The sequence below is a fragment of the Bos mutus genome, chromosome 22 (genome assembly GCF_027580195.1).
Source record: "Bos mutus isolate GX-2022 chromosome 22, NWIPB_WYAK_1.1, whole genome shotgun sequence".
Classification (NCBI taxonomy): domain Eukaryota; kingdom Metazoa; phylum Chordata; class Mammalia; order Artiodactyla; family Bovidae; genus Bos; species Bos mutus.
This window is the reverse complement of record NC_091638.1, coordinates 43472165-43493875: the sequence shown is the minus strand read 5'-3', so window position 1 is coordinate 43493875 and position 21711 is coordinate 43472165. Positions and strand designations below refer to the sequence as shown.

The 21711-nt window shown below is 43.1% G+C and overlaps 1 protein-coding gene across 7 annotated transcripts in view; it reads left to right on the top strand.

Moving 5' to 3' along the window:
* Positions 1-21711, top strand: part of FLNB (filamin B) — a 139449-nt gene that overhangs the window by 51452 nt on the left and 66286 nt on the right. For all 7 annotated transcript variants that reach the window (XM_070360584.1, XM_070360583.1, XM_005898994.3 and 4 more), the window contains exons 2-7: positions 8202-8450; positions 10603-10700; positions 13133-13280; positions 19013-19131; positions 19941-20018; positions 21134-21296. In XM_070360584.1, the coding sequence (XP_070216685.1) occupies positions 8202-8450; positions 10603-10700; positions 13133-13280; positions 19013-19131; positions 19941-20018; positions 21134-21296 (855 nt within the window). The remainder of the gene's footprint in view (positions 1-8201; positions 8451-10602; positions 10701-13132; positions 13281-19012; positions 19132-19940; positions 20019-21133; positions 21297-21711) is intronic.

Below are 21711 nucleotides of genomic sequence, written 5' to 3'. Positions count from 1 at the left end.
TGGGCTGAGACAGCTCTGTTGTGATTGGGTGGCATGTGTATCCAGAGGCTCATGTAATTGTGGGTTGAAGGTCCAAATTCAGGGATTTCCCAGCCTTGAACAGAGCTGAAGACCCGATACAGAAAATGGCAATATAGGTATCTGTCCCTTGAGAACTTCCTCTCCTCCAGTCTCATCTTCTTTCTGTTGGTAATGGTGAGAGCCAGCAGTCATAAATTATTTGGAATTTCCCTCAGCTTGGTTCCCATTCAAGACTTTAAATTGGGAGTTTTGTTCCTTTTATGACTTCACAATCTTTGGGCAGGCTGCCATTTCTATAACTGGTTCATATGAGTTGTAACATGAGGTGAGGTATGGGGGGAAAAATGCAAACCGATTTCTCTCTTTTAAAACTGAGGAAGTCACCTTGATCTGATTTTTGTAACAAGGTTCAACTTTTACAAGTTTGCAGAAGAATGAATCCCTATCCTATTAATCATCGTTATTATTTTTTAGTTTTTATTCTTAATTGTAAAAGGAATAAAGAACCCTCAAGGGACATAACCTAGCATGAGACACAAAAGGCAAAAAATTATGTGTGTGTGTTTGTTTGTTTTTCTTTTCTTTTTCTTTTTTTGCCTTAAAAGGTCTTCAGTGTCTTGCCTTGGGGTGGGAAGCTAATGCTGGTTTTCATTATAATGATGCTGTATCTTTTTGTGGAATATTTTAAAGCCAATCTAACTTATTTTCTTATTTTAAAGTGTAATTTGTATTTGGCACAGGGCCTGACACTCAGTAGGCAGTTAGGAAGTTATTTGTTGGCTGCAAGAATAGATGAGTAAAGTGAGCTTTTCAAGCATGCGTCCTAATTTCTGTTTTCCAGGGAGAATGCAGGTTAATATATTGGTTTGGGTCCGCAAGAGCAGAGCTGAAGCGTCTCCCTTGTAACTCAGTTTCCCTGCCGAGCAGCCGTTCTGCGTGGAGGACTTGCCAGATGAAGGGCCAGGGTGGGGATTTTAGAGTCTCCAGTCCCGAGGGTGCCACGGAGGCTGAGTCAGTCATGGATGAGGCAGAGGGGACTAATGCTCCCGCCCCGCCTCCTGCTTGCACCTCCCAGGTCCTGAGCTGTCTCTTTCCGCGCTATTTACCACGTTCTTTCCCTGGAGCCTCAGCAGTTTGGGGGTGGTGGGAATGACTGGGGCCAGATCAGAAGGCCTGCTGCTCTCCCCTCCCAAGCTCAGCTGCTTACTGGCCATGCTGCCCGGGGGTGCGGCCTGTGCCTGTGCACAGTCTCCTCATCTGTAGAGTGAGAGTCATAACTGTGCCTGCCTCGTGAGAGTGGTCATGACATCACGTGTGTTCAGAAAAGTCAGGAGGATAAGAGTTTGGGCTCTGGGGAATTCCATAATTTTTCTTGCTAAAATGATGCATAAATACATTTTCATCAGTTAACATTACTATTACAGAAGACTTTAGAAAATATCTATATAGCCTGATGACTTTATGCACTGAAAGAAATAGTTCTGTTTTATCCTCTTTCTCTTTAGAGTAGTATTGATAATAAAAATAAACACTGGGTTTTGATATCTGAGAAGAAGCATATTGTAGTTCCTGAATAGGAAAGAAAACAGAAATCCTTGATAGGAATTCTTTTTTATGCCAGCATGTCCTAGATCAGCTATTCCCTGGTAACTCAGTAGGTAAAGAATCTGCCTGCAGTGCAGAAGACCCAGGTTCAATCCCTGGGTCAGGAAGATCCCCTGGAGAAGGAAATGGCAAACCCCTCCAGTATCCTTGCCTGGATAATCTCATGGACAGAGGAGCCTGGTTGGCTGCAGTCCATGGGGTCACAAAGAGTCGGGCATGACTGAGCGACTAACAGTATCAGCATCTGAATTTAAAAAAATAAAGAGTTTGGGCTCAGAGTGCAGCAGAGAGAACTGTGGTTAAATTTAGGCTCTCCTATGTCATTTTCGGGAGACACCTCTGTGAGCCTCTGCTTTCTCATCTGTAAGATGGGGTTAACTGCAAAAGCCATCCTGATAGGGTGGCTGTGAGGGTCACATGAGGCAATGCCTGTGGCCCAGAGGAGAGGTCTGCAGGGGGGCTGCTGTCCTGCTTTGGCTGCTGTTGATGTCAGGAGAGGACGTGTTTAGAAGTCTTTCTCGGGTCTTTCCTCCTGCCCGTGCTCCTTGCCTTGTGGGCTTCCCTCTGGGCTCTGCACAGGATGAACAGTGACAAGCTGAGCTGGAGTTAGAGGTGATGAGGGCCTCCATTCACAGCCAGCATTTATTATTTCAGCTGGACGTGTTCTCAGAGCATTTGTGGCCGGAAGCTGTGAGGGAGGGACAGACGCCTCCATGCTGAGGCCTCTCCAGCTCACGCTGGGGTTTACCCGCACCTCCCAGTGGCTGAACTCTGGGCTCCTTGACTCGGGGCTCAAGCTCAGGAGTCCCTGCGGCCCTTGTCCTGCTGGCCACTCAGGAGAACTGTGAAGCGGCAGTGGGATGACTTAACGCAGGGACCTGAAGTTTTAGGGTCAAAAAGCTGGTTTAGATGCGCTGCTTTGACCATTTTGGAGCATCTTTCCATGTTTCCTTCTTTCTTTTACCTTTCTAACAGGTTAGATTCCTTGTTATAACTTCTTAGGGATTTCCTACTAATAGTAAATGGGAAGAGACTTACTGTCTATAAACCATCTTGTTTACTTCAGTGTGACTTCATTACTGAATATAAAATAATCCTCAAAAGTGGTAACTTTTCAAAAATGGCATTGAAAAGAAAACCCACTGGGATAATGCAGATAGTTCCCCAACCGGGGATCAAACCTGGGCCCCTGGCAGTGGAAGCACAGAGTCCTAACCACTGCACCATCAGGAATTCCCATAAATGTAACTTTTAAATAAAAGATACCTCTTAATCAGAAAGTAGGTGTTTCAGATAAATTATGAAGCAATGCACTATCATAGTACCTAAGATCTGAAAGTCCACCCAAAACTGTGTACCAAAATAAAAATAAGATGTTTATGGAATACTGTAATTTGTTCTAATTATTCTCAGCAAAAATTGTCCAGCAAGTGAGAAAGAACAGAAGGAGTAGCTGGCAAATTAGAAAATTTGACGTCTAAAGTGACATGCAAGAAATGTTTTATGGACATGTAGGTGGAACCTCGAAGCGGGGATTTTGAGAAGGTTTACTCTGTTCTGCTGCAAAGAAATACTAGCCACCATTCCTCATGCCATGCCCAGGGCAGACATTGCTAATCTGCACAGTGATCTGTGTCTCTATATTCCTCGTGCCTTGTTCATGGCAGGATTACTAAGCCACTTCAGCAGCCTTTCTCACTGAATCCAGATGGGGCCTCAGCACCTTTCTCAGCTCACCTCATGTGCCGACACCAATGACCACTCTTGGTCTACTGAATCTTCTCGTGAAAAATTGCTAGCATGAAAAGGCCTTCTGAGTGAACTCTCTTAACTGAACCCTGACGCAGGGATGTGTAAAACGTGTTCATTCAAACAGCTCCTTTGTCATCCTTGAGTAGTTCATGAGTAAGAAACAGAATCAGAAATCCAGCTGACCCCCATGCCCCGATCCACCCTTATTTTCATTGTGGTCTATATTTTATCTTACTGACATAAATGGGAATAGGCCCCTGTGACTTCAGGTCTTCAAAGCCCAGAGCATCTTCTTATTATAGTCAAACTGCTGTGACAAAGAGCTTTTTAGAAGAATACAGTGGATTTTTTTTCAGTCTTTAGGTTGGTGGGACACCCTATTCTGGGACCCAGGTTGCTTCCATCACCTGCCTGGCCTCTTTTAGGACAGGTCCCGTTCAGTGACTGTGATGCTGGCCTGAGAGGAGGCCCACCCGCTGCCCAAGGCTACGTGACTTGAGACAGAGTGTATCAGACACAACTGAAGGATCTGAGCACACACACATGGCCTTGATGAGTTGTCCCCAAGAGCACATTAGAAGGAGGTTTCCTGAAACCCCTACCTGTCCTGGACTCCTTCAGCCACATGTCATCTGCTTCTGACCTGGCAGCCGGCTGCACTGTGACTAGTGAATGCCTTGCTGTCCTTATAAGGGATGGTGTCCCCCCCAGGCCTCTCCTCCTGGGTCCCCACTTCTGACACCCTGGCAACAGCTGGGAGAGAAGGTTGACATCATGAAGGTAGCAGGAGTATCGATGGTTGTGTGGGTCCACACACCTCTACTTGTAAGAATAGAGAGAGGTGAAACAGCACCGTCTTTCTGACCCAGTGGGGACTTGTCCACAAAGGAGGTATTTCTCAAATGCTGCTGAAGATTGCCTAAGAGGAGCTGGTTTCTGTCCTCATATCTGCACCCATTCCAAAATGCTGCTTACCAGGCCTGGGGAACTGACGTGCTGAAAGGATGTGTAATAGATGGGGTTTAACTTTCTAGCTTTAAAAAACCCAAAAAACAAACATAAAAGCACTAACATGACCCTCACTTACATATAACTCAGGCTAATTTGAAGTAGTTGCAGAAGGTATGTTCACAGAAGGTGTTTGTGGCTTGAGAGCTAGTGTTGTCTCGAGCCATTTATGTGGGGACTGTGATTGGCTGGATCTGGGGAGGAGAAACTTGTGGCCAGTTACCAACCCGATCTAAGCAGATTATAGGAGCTTGGGCGTTGCCTTATTTTATTCCTAAAAGAGGCTCAGTAACTCAGAAGGTGGAATGCTGCCCAAGAGGCTTCCAGCTGACCTGGCCCTTGCCTCTTTTTACGTCTCTGCTTCATGTTTACACTCGGCATAAACATCCCAGAGCACGCTCACGGCTGCAAATTCTGTAGTCAACTGTGATGGTTACACAGGGACACTGTGACGCTGTGTAGCATTTCATTTTCAAGGCGCAGGGAGTCTCCTATTTCATGTGGGTGGAAATGGGGGAGGCCTTTTGGGCAAGTCGCCATCTTTTTATTGTTCCAAGAGCTCAGTGAAGCATTTGAACTCTCACCTGTCAAAATCACTTTTGGAATGAGGACCGCTCTCCTTCCAGCTTCTTAGAATAGCAGAACGAAAGTATCATTTATCCCAATGAGACCTTAATGGGGGCTTTCCCGGTTGAACACCCACCTTGAATTCATTGGAAACAGACGTTCTGGGCATTGTACATTTCATAAATTTGACTCCGACTTTTACTGGGTCATATTTCCCCCAAAATCGTTTTGGAAAAGACTCATGTCTCATTCCTTTAAACCAACATGTGTAAGCTGGGTAAAAATAGAGCAAACTGGTTTCATGTTTTGATTTATGGATGAAATCTGCAAGTTTGCATTTGTAAAGCAGTTAGCACATCACTCAGGAAACTTTGAGCTTTGCACATTGATGCCCGTGGCTGGGTGACACTCTGACCTGTTAGATACTGCCTGCTGCAAGATCTGACCCCGCGTGTTACACTCGTTTCCCTGATTAGCAATAAGTACGCATACTCTCTGCTTCTATCCCCTCCCTTCCCCCCATAAAACTGCTCTGTGCTCTTTAAGTTGAATAAAGGAAGTGGACATGGAAAATTGTTTGACCCGATTTTTTTTTTTGCCATCCATAGGTAGTAACTCACTAATCAGTAGCACTTTAAAGACAGACTTGTAACAGGGCATCTAATCCAAAAATCTCAGTTATGGTCAAGGACTGGCAGTTGGTCCAGGAGAATGAATATGAGCATCCAAGGATGCTCATATGGAGGGTTCAGTGTTTCATGCAGATCGCTGCTCCTTTATTGACCACAGGACCTCAGAAGCAGAGCTGCCATTGTGGTTGCACAGACTGGGCAGCTGTACAGGGCCCCATACTCACAAAGGTTCTATGTGCTTGGTTTCATGCTCTGCTGTTGCCGTCTTGATATTCTTAATGCTTCTGGACAAAGAATCCTGCATTTTCATTTGTTACTGGGTCCTGTGAATTATCGGACAGTCACGTGTAAACATTAGTCGTACAGTTCATCGTGTAGAAAATCGCTGGGTACCTTAACTTTGAATGAGGATCACTTACATTCAGTGCGTCTTACCAGCCCTTAACTCTGTCATTTTATGGGATCAAGTCTTGTTGTGACTAAATCTGTAACCATGAAATTACCTTTGATTTCTGTGGGTTTGGGTGTGGGGTTTTAAGAGGGTTTTTTTTTACCTTTGTAAGAGGACATAACAGTAAACAGTTTGATTAAAAACAAGAAATACCCACCCTTTCAGTTTTGAATGGCATGCCATTTACTCCTGCAGAGCATGTGAGTTTATTTTTCATGTGGTTGCAGTTGAGTTTCATTCAGTGAATTTTGATGTGTGTTTAACCAACATTCAGGTGGCTTGCGGTCAGTGGGTGGGAGGGACAGGGCGTGGGGAGCTGCAAGATGAAGAAGCTCAGTTACTCCCCGTCCGGTGCTCACAGCCCTGGGGGTTGGAGGAGGCTGAGGGTAGAGTGGTCCTTGCCGTAAGAGGACCCTGGTGTGGTCACACATAGGCTGGTGGGAGTGAAGTGCACTGTTTATAATAGATATGGCCCTTGAATGATGCCCCAGGGTTTATCCTGCAGGAGGTTAGGGTAAAGGGCCTTCCCATCAAAGGGGATACAGAACAGGTGGAGATGTCCAGGGGGTTCAAAGCAAGATGTGCTTCAGGAATGGGAGTCTTTGAGCCTGGATTGTAGAGGGTGATGGGTGATGGTGACAGAGGTAGAAAAGCAGGTAGAGGTTATGTGGGTCTCTCAAGGTGCTGAATGTTTAAAGAATTTGACTCTGGGCAGTTGGTGAATTGGGAGGCATATAGGTACCCTACCAGAAGGATGGGTCTGGGTTCTGTGAACAATGGTGGAGTTTCATGGCTGTTGAGGAATCAGAGGGGAGGAGGGGCTCCATATTTGGGGGACAGTGTAGAAAAGGATTTGCCAAGAGGTAGGGAGGGAATTGTGAGAACTGCACCAAGGCTTTGAAGGAGAGTCCAAGAAGGTTCTGACATTTTCACTTTGGGGTCCTGGCAGAATGGGGGATTGCAACAGAGGTTGTTTGGTGGGAAAAGGTTATAAGACATGGAGAGACAGACAGACAGATAGTTATCTTGGAGATAATGTTTGAATTTTGGTGGGTGTAGTTGGAGGTTGGATAGAGTCACAGGGAAGCCAAGGGGAGTGGGAAGTAGAAACAGTTTCAGTGAGAGTTCCAGGAGGGGCTGGCCAGTGGCAGGGCATGTCCCGTTAAGCTGGGAAATGACTAGAAAGGGGGCCATGCCTTTGTCTAGTCACCTGTCCTCCTGGCAACACTTTGCTCAACTGTTAGTGACTTCCTTTTATGAATGACTAACTTGTCAGAGAAACAGAGATGAACATGATTGGTAACACCCAGTATTGGTGAGATTTGAGGGACAGTGGCCTCTGAAATCTGTAGATGGGTGTGTAAACAGAAGCAACTTTTTTTTTTTGTCTGTACCAAGTCTTAGTTCTCTCATGTGGTATCTTTTTAGTTGAGGCACGCAGAATCTAATTCCCTGACCAGGGATCAAACCTGGGCCCCTGTATTGAGAGAATGGAGTCTTAGCCGCTGGACCGCCAGAGAAGTACCAGAAGTATCTTTTTATAGGGAAAAGATATCTGTGACATTGTGATTAGTGAAAAGAAAGATTTCAAGACTGATCATGTAGTATAATGTAAATTCAGGACAACAAACACACATACATGTATACACAGTCTGTTAGCTGGCATACTGCCTGGTTAACAGGAATGCAGCCACCTCTTTTCATTGTCTATATTTCTGAAATGATTTCTTGAAATTAAAAAAAAGATTTTTTATAATGGAAAATTTCAAATGCATCTAAAAATAGAAACAATGGGGGGGCTTCCCTAGTGGTCCAGTGGTTAAGAATCCACATTTCCAGTACAGAGTGTGGGTTTAATCCCTGGGCAGGAATGGAGATCCCATCATCTGTGCGTCAAAAAAAACCAAAACAGTGATCAAAACTAGAGACCACAGAATAATGTGTTCTTACGTACTCATGATCCACTGACACCAGTTAACAACATTTTGGAATTTTATCATCTCTGCACCTCAAGTATTTTGAAACTGATGCCAGCATGACATCCTTTCACTCTTAAATAGCTCAGTGTGGGTCTCTAACAGTTGAGGCTTTCATTTACTTTCTAAAAAGACTGATTCACACCTGGGTGGCTGGAGGCTTGACCCTGCCTGTGTTTCTCTGCTCAGACAGCAAAGCCATCGTGGACGGGAACCTGAAGCTCATCTTGGGCCTGGTGTGGACGCTCATCCTCCACTACTCCATCTCCATGCCCGTGTGGGAGGATGAAGGAGACGATGATGCCAAGAAGCAGACACCAAAGCAGAGGCTGCTTGGGTGGATTCAGAACAAGATCCCCTACTTGCCCATCACCAACTTCAACCAAAACTGGCAAGACGGCAAAGCCCTGGGAGCCTTGGTAGACAGTTGTGCTCCAGGTAAGTGCCCATGGCTGCCAGAGCCATCTCTTCCAGAGTGGGGGGATTGTTGACCCCTAAATCACCTGGTTTTCAGTGGGAAAGCTAGGTTTGCTGTGACTGCTGTATTTGTCCTGGTTTTTAGCTGATTGCAAGGTGTCTAAAGGAACTAAAAATGGCTTCATTTGCCTTCTGATGAAAAGTCATACAAGACTTTCCATAGACTTGTTTGAGCATGGAGTTATTTACCCAAATTCTGAATGAAGGCCTTCATGCTCTAAGCAGACCTCGAGTGTAGCTTCCAGACCCCAAGTCCTGCTTCTTCCCCCGCTTCCCACAGTGGTGCCTAGTTTCCCGTTGGCTTCAACATGTGCCCTATTAGGTGGTTTGGCATGAAAATCTAAAAACATTTATTGAGTGGAAAGTACCCATTTTTATCAACCACTGGGTTGACTATATATGGCTTTCTACTCCCTTTTCTTTCTGCATTGCTGTGAAATAGTTCTTGGTCAGAATCCAGTTGGAGCCTTTTCCACCCTTGATGGGCTCCTCTTTTCTGAGTGGTTGAATGTACACCAAGGTAGTAATTACCCTCACTGGAGGGTTTAGATTGATGGGTAGAGTTTGCTGTTACACTCAATAGAAAAAACAGAGCTTGTGTTTGTGTGCACCTCCAAAATTGTTTTTAATAAAAAATCTACTCTAACAATCGTATTTTTGATTTACTGATTGCTTTGTATATGCTGGGCACATTAGTATTAACTAAGCTAGTGGTTCTCAATGAATACAACTAGCTGGTGTCAACTGGAGAGAGGGAAGGAGGATGGTCCCAGTCCCCAGTCTTCCTTGAGAGCCTGTAAGCTGTGCCATCCAGAAGTAACTAGAAGCTCAGCATTAGTTCATTTCCCAGTGCCCTTGTCCTTGCTTTCACCCAAAGACACATTTTAGGATGCCTCTTTCCAGTTTAAACCTGGGGATTTTTAGTCCAATCCTGTACTTCTTGTGCGTACAAAGATTTTGAGATGATTCTAGATTTAGATCTTTGAGCAAGTGAATGTTTTAAATGTACAGGATCCTAGTCCAGTCTTTGTAGCTATATCCAGGCTTGGAATTTTGATATTGTAACTTATAATAAGAAATATATGTTTGGTCTTTGTCACCTTTCCTGGCACAGAGCTCTTAAAACCCTTGAAATTTACCAGGTGGTGTCTTTCAACCATGCCTGAGTTTATTAATGAGGTAACTTTTGGAATGCCCTTAAGGATGGGGGCTAGATGTTAGGGGAATCAACCAGTGATTAGAGGATTGGAACCTTTGCCCCTGTCTCCTGACCTCCAGGAAGGGAAGAGAGGATAAAGACTGAGTTAGTAACTAACATTAGGTGATGTGATCAGTGCATGTAATGAAGCTGCTATAAAAATCCCTGAACTACAGGGTTTGGGAAGCTTCCAGTTGGTGAACGAGTGGTCCTGGGAGGGTGGCATGCCTGAAAAGACATGGAAGTTCCTTGCCCCTTCTCCCACCTGCCCTATGCATCTCTTCCATTTTATAAGATCCTTTATAATAAACCAGTAACCCAGTAAGTAAACTGTTTTCCTGAGTTCTGTGAGCCACTCTAGGAAATGATCCAACCTGAGGAGCAGGTGGTAGGAACCTCTGATTTGTAGTCAGAAGCCCAGCTCTGAATGAGTTAGGGGTCAGGGAATCTTGTGGAACTGAGCCCTTAACTTGTGGCTTCTGATGCTATTTTTAGGTAGATACTGTCAGAATTCAGTGAAATTATAGGACACTCAGCTGATGTCAACCCAACACATTTGGTCACCAGAGCAGAGAAATAGGAGTGTGATGTGTCAAAAAAAATCTCACTTCCTAAAAGACACCAGGCCCAAATGGTTTTATAGGCTTTGTTTGTTTATTTATACCACCCCATCAAGGAATGGATAATCTCTACCTGAATGCAAGAAGAACAACCGGAAGAAGTCTCAGCTCAGGCAGAGTGATTTCTACCCTGGTGTAGTCATACCCATGATACATTTGGCCCAGAAAGCATACAGTTCACTAAGATTTTTGGAAGAAACTGTTCTCTCAAGAGACTGAGTTTAGTTTAGGCACTGAGTTGCTTTCACCTCTCAGTTAGTTAACACCAAGAGCATCTTTTGTGTGCTGTTAACAGGTCTTTGCCCAGACTGGGAATCCTGGGATCCACGAAAGCCTGTGGATAATGCACGAGAAGCCATGCAGCAGGCAGACGACTGGCTAGGCGTCCCACAGGTACGTGTACAGCATGCATGTCCCACCGAGCTGCTTCCTCTGATGCCCTGTGCATGCCTCGTGGTCTTGCAGGCAGTCTGACCTCCCCAGTGGTCAGCTTTCAGGGAGCATTGTCTGGGGCCCTCTTCCATCTGTCTCAGTTTATCCATTTTAATAGATTCTCATTGACTTAGATACTTGTCTGTCTGTCTGCTCAGTCGTGTCCGATTCTTGGCGACTCTAGGGACTGTAGCTGACCAGGCTCCTCTGTCCATGGAATTTTCCAGGCAAGAATACTGGAGTGGTTTGTCATTTCCTACTCCAGCCAATCTTCCCAACCCAGGGATCAAACCCACATCTCTTGCATCTCCTTCACTGGCAGGCAGATTCTTTATCACTGCACTGCCTAGGTACATGTAGATTCCCTAAAAATCTTTACTGTTACATGTGACAGATTTTCTAGTATATTTCTTTTCCAAAGATCACAGAGGCCATGTTTGGAAGCCAGACTGCAAATCTTGACCTTAACCATAAGAAATTGCCAATATTTGACCATTTTTCAGCTATGAAACATTTGTAAATCCAGTATCTTTAAGAAAGTCACTTAGAACTCTTAAAGAAATGTAAACCAAGATAATCTGCCATTAATGGAAATTGTGGGAGAATTTGTATTGCCTGTAATCCTAACATAGGAATATAACAAGGGAACTTAGAAATTGAATATGTCCTGGACACCATCTGCTGTAGCCACGTTGCTTAGTTGAGGTCCAATCTTCTAAGCCCTCCAAGGAGTTTAAATAGCATCTCCTGACATCATGACTCCCATGTTCAAAGACTCGGTCAAGAAGAGTTATGGGTAGCCCGTGCCAGGCAATGAATGACCTCATTACAGACTCTTTTAAGGTCTTAAGTTGGTATTCAGAGCTGAGGTCAGTGTATTTGTATCAGGATCCCTTGGAAGGTAGAAAATCTTGCCTGTATTTCTTTGGTTTGGCTTTGGCATCATGTCTCTGCTCCAAGGCCCATTCCTTGGCTCTTCCACCTTCAAGAAGTTGTATGATTTGTTTTTCATCTCCCTTTAAACCGAAATCCATCTCCTTTTGGTGTTCATGTGATTTTGGCAGTGTGTAAAATTGTTGAAGGAGCTGCCTAAAAGAAATGCCAAATCAATGCACATCCTGCATTTTGCGGAATGTATTGGAGGCAAGTGTACAAACCCAAATAGCTATCTTGTTGCCGCAGGCTAATTATCAGAATATTTCCTGTTTGGGCTTTTTTTTTTTTTTCTTTTACCATGGAGTGAGAGAAGCTGGGCACATAATGTTGTTCATCTGAATTTGGTTGATCTGGTGCATGAGAGACTTCTGTTACTCCGAAGAGGTATGGTTTACTGGGTGCAGGTGCAGGAGAACTTGTTTTTGCTATTTAGGGCTGGATCAAGTGGTGGAACTGGGGCTATGACACCTTCAGGGAGTCCACCTATTTAGCAAGGATCTAATCTTGCTCCTAAGCTGAATGTCAGGAGAAATTTCCCCTTTCCTATTTTGAAAATGGCTTTATAAACGTATTGAGACGTGTCTTAGCTCAGGCTGTTTTAACAATACTATTGACCAGGTGGCTTAGACAACAGACATTTATTTATTTCTCAGTTCTGAAGGTTGGGAAGTCCAAGATAAAGGTGTGACAAGAAATTAGGTTCTTGGTGAAGGCTCTCTTGCTGGCTTGCACACATCTGCCAGTTGACTTCTGGCTGTGCCCTCAGGTGGTGGTGAGAAACTGAGCACAGGCCTTTCTTCCTCTTCTTGTGAGGGCGCCAGTCCCATCGTGGGGCCTCTACCCGCATGGTCTCATCCAGACCTACTTACCTCCCAAAGGCCCCACCCCCTAATACCATCACACCCGGGGTTAGGCCTTTAACATATGAATTAGGGGAGGACACAAGCATTCAGTCTGTTTCTTAGACCACATATCTAATGTCATTGCATTATCTCATTTTGGTTTTATTTATTTATTTTTTTTTAGTAGAAGCTGAGTAAATAGAAATGTAGACACTAGATAAAAGAGTAAATATTTTGGCAATATGCTTTAATCCCATGTGTTCTTGTTTCTTCTTCTGCCTTACTTGATAGAGATTAGTCTTTCTGGAAAGGAGAGTGGGTAGCCTTTTTTGTGGGGAGGTTTGAACCTCTGGAAATTACATACAGAATTGTCTGGAGAAGGTCTTTAGCTTCCAAAGGTAATGGTGACACTTCTAAAAGGTTTTTTTTTTTTTAAAAAAAAAACAACACACAAAAACTAATCTTGGCATGCCAGTTTGATGCAGTTTCACTTTATTGAGAAGCTGACTCAATGTCTTTATACTTGTAGTTGTTAGTTTAAGAGATGTTTGCAAAAACGTCAGTACTTGCAAAGTGCTATGTTCTGGGTGTTCATCTACCCTGTTATTATTCTAGGTCATCACTCCTGAAGAAATTATTCACCCGGATGTGGATGAACACTCAGTGATGACTTACCTGTCCCAGTTCCCCAAAGCCAAGCTCAAGCCTGGAGCTCCCCTTAAACCCAAACTCAACCCCAAGAAAGCCAGGGCCTATGGTAGAGGTAAGTACTGGTCATGTCGGATTCGAGGCTTGTCCTCTGGTCTTGATTATTCATTTTTATTTGTGTGTTTATTTAAATTTGTTTATTTTTAATTGGAGGATAATTGCTGTACAATATGCTGTTGGTCTCTGTCATATAGCAACATGAATCAGCCACTGTGGTCTTGATTATTCAGGATCGAGAATGTGTAAGCTTAATATTTAAAGACATCCCAGGCCTCCTTTGTCAGATAGCTTTTTTTTTTTTTCTTCTTTACCTAAAGGTCCTTGTGTTTATTTCCATCCTTTTCTGTCTTGTGAATCTAGGCTTCCAAGAACAGTGCTACTTTAATGTAATGGAGATGGATGAGTTTATACTTTGTGATTTGGATGCAGTAACCCTGAGATAAAGAAAGGGCTCTTCCTTCCATTTTTCAGATGAGCAATCAGAGGCCCAATCCACAAAGGAAAGGGGACGTTGGCGTGGAGGGAGAAGGTGAATGGGGAGGTCTCCCAGATTACCATGGTGGGGTGTAGCAGGAGCCTGGGTTTTCTGACTGCAGATTCATTTCTCCTTTTGGTTATGTGAAAGCTCTGCAGGTTTCCAGATGCAGTGGGAGCTATTGTTAACCCCTGGCAGATACTTCCTTGCTAAGACATCCTGTTTATAATCTCCCAGCCAGCTGCCAGGAGTGTTCTGCTCGAAACGTTAGAGTAGGTCAGAGGCATTCTGAGGAATTTGGTTTTCTGGTTGGCACCTGACTTCAAGCCTGTTAGCTTTTTTTACAGAAAACAGTTGCATTTCAGCCCAGTGTGGTTTCTGGTAAAAATTAGTACAACAGGATACAATTTATTCTCTTTTCTGTGGTGAGGGGGAAGAGTACATTCTATTTTCATAATTGCAATTAGGGTAACACACACACAAAGTATTTCCCATGTTTTCCCAGATTTCCTATAAACTGCCTATTGCTCTTAACATTCTAATGTGTTCTCTTGCTATGTGTGTGTGTGCATGTGTGTGATTGTTGAACTGTTCAAAAATATATTGCAGGCATGGCAACATTTTGCTCCTCAGAACTAAGCAAACCTTTCCTAAGGATAGAACATCCTCTTATGTAACCATAGTATTCATTATCACATAAGAAAATAGGACAATCATTTCATAACAGCTCATATGCAGTTTATAATTAAATTTCTCTCTTGTCCTACAGTTGTCTGTTTTACAGTTTTTCTTGTTTTACACACCGAGATCTGATTAAGACTCACTTTCTACATTTGCTTGTTACTTTATCTGAAACTCTTAATCTAGAATAATTTTCCCTAACTTTCTTTTCTTCTTTTTTTAAATGGCATTGACTTTCTAAAAATGTAGAGCACTTGTCTATCCACTCATTCCCTTTGAAGTTAGCAGTGCCCTACTTGGCATCAGCTTAGTCTTGAAATGACACACGACCAGGGCAGTGTGCTGAGTGTGCGCTGTTGTAGCCCCATTCTTGTCTTTTTCAGCATGATTAAGAGGACAGAGAGTTCTGGAGCAGACCTACTTGCCATTTGAAGTCCTTTTGGCAATGAAGTGGGCTCTGTGCCATCATTTGTGTTATATCGAGACAGGGGACTTTGTTCAAAGCTGTACCCACAGTGCAGTCGAGTGAAGGTTGGCACGTCCCTGCATGCTTTAAAAGTGCTCTCTCTAAGCCATAGTCAAAGACGCTGGCAGGAATAAGGAATCTGATTTGAAAGGTTATGCTTCCCTTAAAGGCAGAAAAGTTGCAAACAGCCAAACCTCTTTGTCAACAAAATTGGTCAAATGGATTGAATCTAATCAAGGCATAAAGTGCTTGTTTGCAATAAGCTTATCGCTGGTGTCCAGTTTCCCTGTTGTTAATGTGAAACGGTTTCCTTTCACAGTGCTGTTTTCTAGAAAATGACCTCTTGTTGCAGCTAAGGAATGTGGCTAGTCATTGCCATTTCCTTCGTTTGACTCTGTAAGTTTTATATACTTAGGGAGGAAACACACACACACATATATATGTATCTTTTGTATTTTTGTACCATGGTAAAATGCCTATAACATAACATTCACTAATTTAACTCTTTTTAGGTGCACCTAAGACATTAAGTATATTCGTATGTTCACTGTGTTGTGAAACCATCACCTCTCTCCATCTCCAGAACTTTTTGCATCTTCCCGAACTGAAACTCTGTATCCACTAAACGCAACTCTCCATCCCCACTTCCCCGGGCCCTGGCAAGTGCCATTCTGCTTTCTGTTTCTATGTTGTTGTTGTTGTTCAGTCACTAAGTTGTGTCCAACTCTTTGCAACCCCATGGACTGCAGCTCAGCAGGCTTCCCTGTCCTTCACCATCTCCCCGAGTTTGCTCAGACTCACGTCCCTCGAGTCGGTGATGCCATCCAACCATCTCATCCTCAGTCGTCCCCTTTTCCTGGCCTCAGTCTGTTTCTATGGCTTTGCCTCTTCTGGGTACCTTGTAAGTGGACTCACACAGTATTGATATTTGCCCTTTTGTGTTTGGTTTACTGTATGTAGCATAGGGTTTATAAGATTCATTCATGTTGTTGCATGTATAAAAATTTCACTCCTTTTTCAAGCTGAATAATATTTCGTTGTCTGCATATTCCACATTTTGTTTTTCCATTTTTCTGTTAGTGGACATTCAGGGTTTTTTAATACCTTTTAGCTATTGTGAATAATGCTGCTGTGAGCATATGTATACAAGTATCTGAGTCCCTACTTTCAATTTTGGGGGGATATATGTAGAAGTGGAATTGCTGGATCATATGGTAATTCTATGTTTAATTTTTTTGTTAAGTAGAAAGACAGAATGGTCATTTTAGGGAACAGGGCCACATGTGAGGCCAAGTGGGCAGCACCTTAGGTATTACCTTGTCCTTGATGAAACAAAGGGGAGGGGCAATTTGTTCTCTCCTGTGTGGCCATGTTGCTTTGTTTCTGCTGACAGAACCAAGACCTAGAGAATGTTTCATCTTCTTTAAAGAGTTGGTGTTAACCAAGTTGCAGTTACCAGCTGGTCAGCATTTGCAGATCTGTTCACTGAGACCCATTGACTGGAAGGAGGGAAGGCTGGCGTGATATGAACCTACAGCCACAAGCAGGCCTTTGTGATGGGCTCCCTGGCAGGGTTCAGCATGCTGAAAGCGTGTATCCATGGGCAAGCAGAAGCCTTTAGTGAAACCTGTGTTCTGTATGGAGCATCCACTGCATAGGAAGCCCTCAGCACGTTTAGTTCTGAGTAATCCTAGGGAACAGTGGTTTCTCTGCATGGGAAACATTGTCTCTGAAATAGATGTGGTTCTGCTTCCTAACCAACCATGGTTAGCCAGAGATGAGCCCAGTCTCCGGCCTTGGATAGGCTGACTCTGCAGGCTGTTGGAGTTAGATGGAGTGGGTATTTATAAATATTTGTAAATATTTTAAGTGCATGATCAAATCTCTGTTAAATGACATAATTGTTATATAAATTTTAAGCAAAAGAAAAAGTTAGAAAGCAACAATTCAAAGTCCTATTTCTTAGCTGCTAGCCCCATTTTTTCCCTTCAGAGTTGGAGGTATTCTTTTCTAGCCATTTTTCTATGCTGAAATGAGTTCAAACTGTATATTTTCTTCAATTTGCATTTTTTTACCTAACAGGATATGTTATATAACTATCTAACCACCAGTTTTTCTTAAATTATTTATTGGAAAGCTAATATACATCCAGCTATAGTAACAAATGACCCAATGTCTTCAAGCAGACCAATGGGAAAGAAAAGAAGAGATGAAGAGAAATCTAGGGAGTACATGAGGTTTGAGAGGTTTAGCAACCAATTGTAACATGTGAACATTATTTGGTCCTATTTAAACTGTTAAAAAAAATTCATTAGACTTTTTTTTAAGATCCAAAATATTTTATTTATTTATTTTTGTGACACTTCTAAGACTTTGAACACTGAAAATTTGATGTTATTAAGGAATTCCATTTGATATTATTAAGGAATTATCTTTATTTTTTGATGTGGGCATTCTAAAAATATCTTCTAAAGATACGTAGTGAATATTTATGGATGAAAACTAAGAGGACTAGGGTTTGTATCCAAATAATACAAGAGGAGAAAAGAGGTGAGAATGAAGCGGTGAAACAAGATAGGCTGTGAGTTGACAGTAGTTGAAGCTCAGTGATAGGTACGTGGGATTCATTTTAATATCTCTCTTTGTCTGTATAGGTTGAGGATTCTCCATAATAATAATAATAAAAACTTTTAAAAAAGTAATACTGCTGGGAAGATGGAGTAGAAGTACTTTTTCTAATGCTTCCCACTAAGTGCAACTAAAACCCCTGGGAATTTTCTACAGGGTAAATGTAAGGAGTCTCAGAAAGAGATTAAGGCAAAGCAGCTAGAGATCCTGGGTCTGAAGACTGGCACTGTAGTGAATTCCTTGAATGGTTGAAAAATTCCTAAATTTAGCAAAAAAAAAAACCAAAAAAACAGAACATAAATCTACAGCTTCAAGACACTGAGAGAAACCCAAGCAATTTCGCTCCTTAACATTTAGCCAGAGGAATAAAAGCTTAACATTTGTACACAGTCCTGTGTATGAATGTTTATAGCAGCTTTATCAGTAATAGACAACTGAAAACAACCTAGATGTCCTTCGCTGGGTGAATGGTTAAACAAGCAGTGGTGCGTCCATATCGTGGAATATTACTCAATGGTAGAAAGAACAGGCTTCTGATACAGGCAGCATCCTGGATGAAACTGCAGAGAATGATGCTTGTGGATAAAGCTAATCCCCAAAGGTTATATAATGTGTGATTCCATTATATGACATTTTGAAAATGATAAAATTAGAGATGAAGAGCAGATTAGTACTGTGAAGGGTTACAAAAGGGATGGCTATGAAAGATCGCTATGAGAGTTCCCTGTGGGGTAGAAATGTTCTGTATCTGGATTGTGCCGTGACTTGTGATATTGTACTAGAGTTTTGTGGGATGTATCCATTTGGGAAACTAGGTAAAGGGTATTATTAATTCTTACACTTGTATGCTACTCTATCTCAAATTAATTTGCTCAATCATTCAACTTACAAATTTAAGTAAAAATAAGTGCAATATTTAAAACATTTTAAGTAATACAAAAATGATCTTTAGGGAATTCTCTGGTCGTCCAGTGGTTAGGACTTGGAGCTTTCACTGTGATGATCTGGGTTCAGTCCCTGCTCAGGGAACTAAGATCCTGCAAGCTGCATGGTTCAGCCAAAAACAAAACAAAACAAAAATGGTCTTTAACAAAAAATGAATCACACTTTGTCTTCTTCCCCAAGGCAAGCCCTACTTCTAGTTCCCACATCATTTTCACAGTCATACAATGTAGCCTTTTGACTGAAGTTCTCTGAATATTTCAGAACTGAATATTGCTTAAATACCGAGGACAAGATTTGAGTTATTTTACAAAATTTATTTGGATGCATTGAGTCTTAGTTGTAGCATGTGGGATCTAGTTCCCCGACTAGGGAACAAACCTGGGCTCCTACATTGGGAGCATGAAGTCTTAGTCACTGGACCATGAAGGAAGTCCCCAAATTCGTGAGTTTTTGACCTGATTATCCCCATCATGGTTTGTCACCATCTCCCACATGGCAGAAGCAGGAATGGGTTTCCTGTCTCATTTCCCTGAAGGAGACACTGTTGGGGCCTGAGCCAGTTTGTAATGTGCTTGTGTAAACCTGTGAACAGGTATCGAGCCCACTGGGAACATGGTGAAGCAGCCGGCCAAGTTCACCGTGGACACAATCAGCGCCGGGCAAGGTGATGTCATGGTGTTTGTTGAGGACCCAGAAGGGAACAAAGAGGAGGTATGTTGGAGGAGGCTGCCTCTCCTGTTAGTATCCCATGGAAACTTTGGCCCTTATAACAGGGCCAGGAACTAGTTGTGTCTCTATTTTTCTTATTAAAGCTCGAAATAAAAGCTTTTTTTTTTCTTTAAAAAAAAAAAGAATCCTGAGTCTTATAGCAGTTAAATTCACTTGCCTAAGGGTTGTGTTTAAAGTATCATATAAATTGATACCCAAGGACACACATTATATAATACAATAAAATATTGCATTTAACTATTGTTACTGATAAAGTACAGTCCAGTAGCAATACTGATTCCCGACGCTTTCCCCATGCTGATCATCCTCTGGTTCCTCCCTCAGGACCTCTGCACATACTGTTTCTTCTGTCTGCCTATCTTCTTGAGACTGTATTTTATTCCTAGCGCTGAGCACCATCTGAAGTCCTACGTTTATCGGCATGACTGTCTGTTTCTCCCACTGAGGCAGGAATCGTGCCTGATTTATTTTTGGCACCTGTCCCTGGGCTTGGTGTTTCATAAGCTCTTAATAACTACTGGGCCAATAAAAGGTTAGGTTCCTAGCTTCATAGTCTCTCTCATCTGGAAAGGTAACAGCCCTGAGACGATGGAGGCCTGACTTGTGTGCTAATGTGACATGGTTTCCATAACTTCAGGCTGCTCCTCTCGGAGCTTCCTGCAGGAGTGGTGGGCCAGAGAAGAGCCAGGGCAGGTTCTTGGCCTGGCACCTTGCCATGGGCCCTTGGCGAGCACAGCACACTTTTACTCACACCGGTGCCTTCTCTAACTGTCACTCATCTTCCCTCCTAGGCACTCGTGACCCCTGACAGCGATAAGAACAAGACATACTCTGTGGAGTATCTGCCCAAGGTCACCGGACTGCACAAAGTAAGATAAGACATCATGGCCTTTGCTTGAATGCTCTCTGTGCTTGCTTTGATAGATGCAGAAGAAGCGTGGTTTTCTTAAGTTCACGTCTATTTATTATCTATCTATCTATGGTTGCACTGGATTTTCGTTGCTTCTTGCAGGCTTTCTCTTGTTGTGGCAAGTGGGGGCTTCCTCCAGTTGCGTTGTGCGGGCTTCTCGTTGCGGTGGCTTTTCTTGCTGTGGTGCGTGGGCCCAGTTGCTCCATGGTACGTGGGATCTTCCCCGACCAAGGGTTGAGCACTGGCAGGTGGACTCTTCACCTTCGGACCATCTGGAAAGTCCCTTAAATTCTCTTCTGATTTCTCTTTCTGTTTATACAAGTATCCATGTTCATTGTCAAAAATCTCAGATCCCTGTGAATCAGACTTGAGATAATCGCTACTCCATGCAGATTGGTTCAATTCCATTAAATTCTTTGCAGTGTCGTAAGATTTTTCTGACTCCACCGAGATGACTAACAACTGGAACTGCAAGCCTGGAGTGTAAATGCTGAGCTATGGGCTCTTTGTCTTTAGCTCTTCCTTCAGCATCGGTCTTCACAGTGCTCCGGAGGCTTTGTCAGCATCAAAGCCTGGATGCGGAGAAGGCCAGCTGACTAGAGTGGAGGCCAGTGGCCCACCCAATCCGATAACCCTAAGAATTTAAAAGATGAGGACTTCGACTCAGAGTTTAGATAGAAATCTATCTTATGTCTCAAATCCATGTATCTGAAAATGGTGTTGTTCCTGTGAAAAATACTTTGACTCTTAGATTTGAAATCCTACATGATATTCCACGGGGACAGTGGTCCCTTTTGCAGCTGCCTTAAAGAATCTGGTGTCTAGAGACTGAAGTGCTTGTGCATATGCCACTATAGAGGCTAGTCTAGGCATGTCTGGTGTGTTTTAGTTGGCTAAAGGCCTGATGTCCCAGGCCCAGCTGTGTGGTTGGTAGAGTCGGATGGGAGTCCCACTGAGGCCGCTTCCCCAGAGCTCCTGGTTCCAGGACCTTTGTGTGTATGCTCAGGAAGATGGAGGAGGAGGTGGTCTCACCGAGCAAGAAGTGATGATGTCTCCCCTGCCTGTCATTTGTAGGTCACAGTCCTCTTTGCAGGACAGCACATCTCCAAGAGCCCATTCGAGGTGAATGTCGACAAGGCCCAGGGAGATGCCAGTAAAGTCACTGCGAAAGGCCCAGGCTTGGAAGTTGCCAGCAACATCGCCAATAAGCCCACCTATTTTGACATCTACACAGCAGGTACACCTCTCCTCTTCCAGAGCCGGAGATAATCCTTAGAAACCTGAGATGCTGGACTTTTTGTCTTTTGAATCAACAACAAAACTACAAAATTGCTTTTTCAAATGTGTTGGTTATATTTCTAGATTTTTCAAAACCAGCTTTTCTTCTCTAAAATCTCATACTCAATCTTAACTTTGATTATTAATAATCAATTTCTGACTTGACTAAATTAATACTCCAAAGAGACTAAGGTTTAACAATCATCTCTTGGACCAAATTCTATGCAAGGTCCTGTGGGAAGGAGGGGTAAGCAAAGGAATGAATAAAACACAATTCTTGAATTTTCAGCTTTCTTTTCAATATAGAAATTTTAGGAAATAGGGATTGTGGGAAAATGAAAGTTGGTTATGACCCTCCTCCCCATAAGCAACTT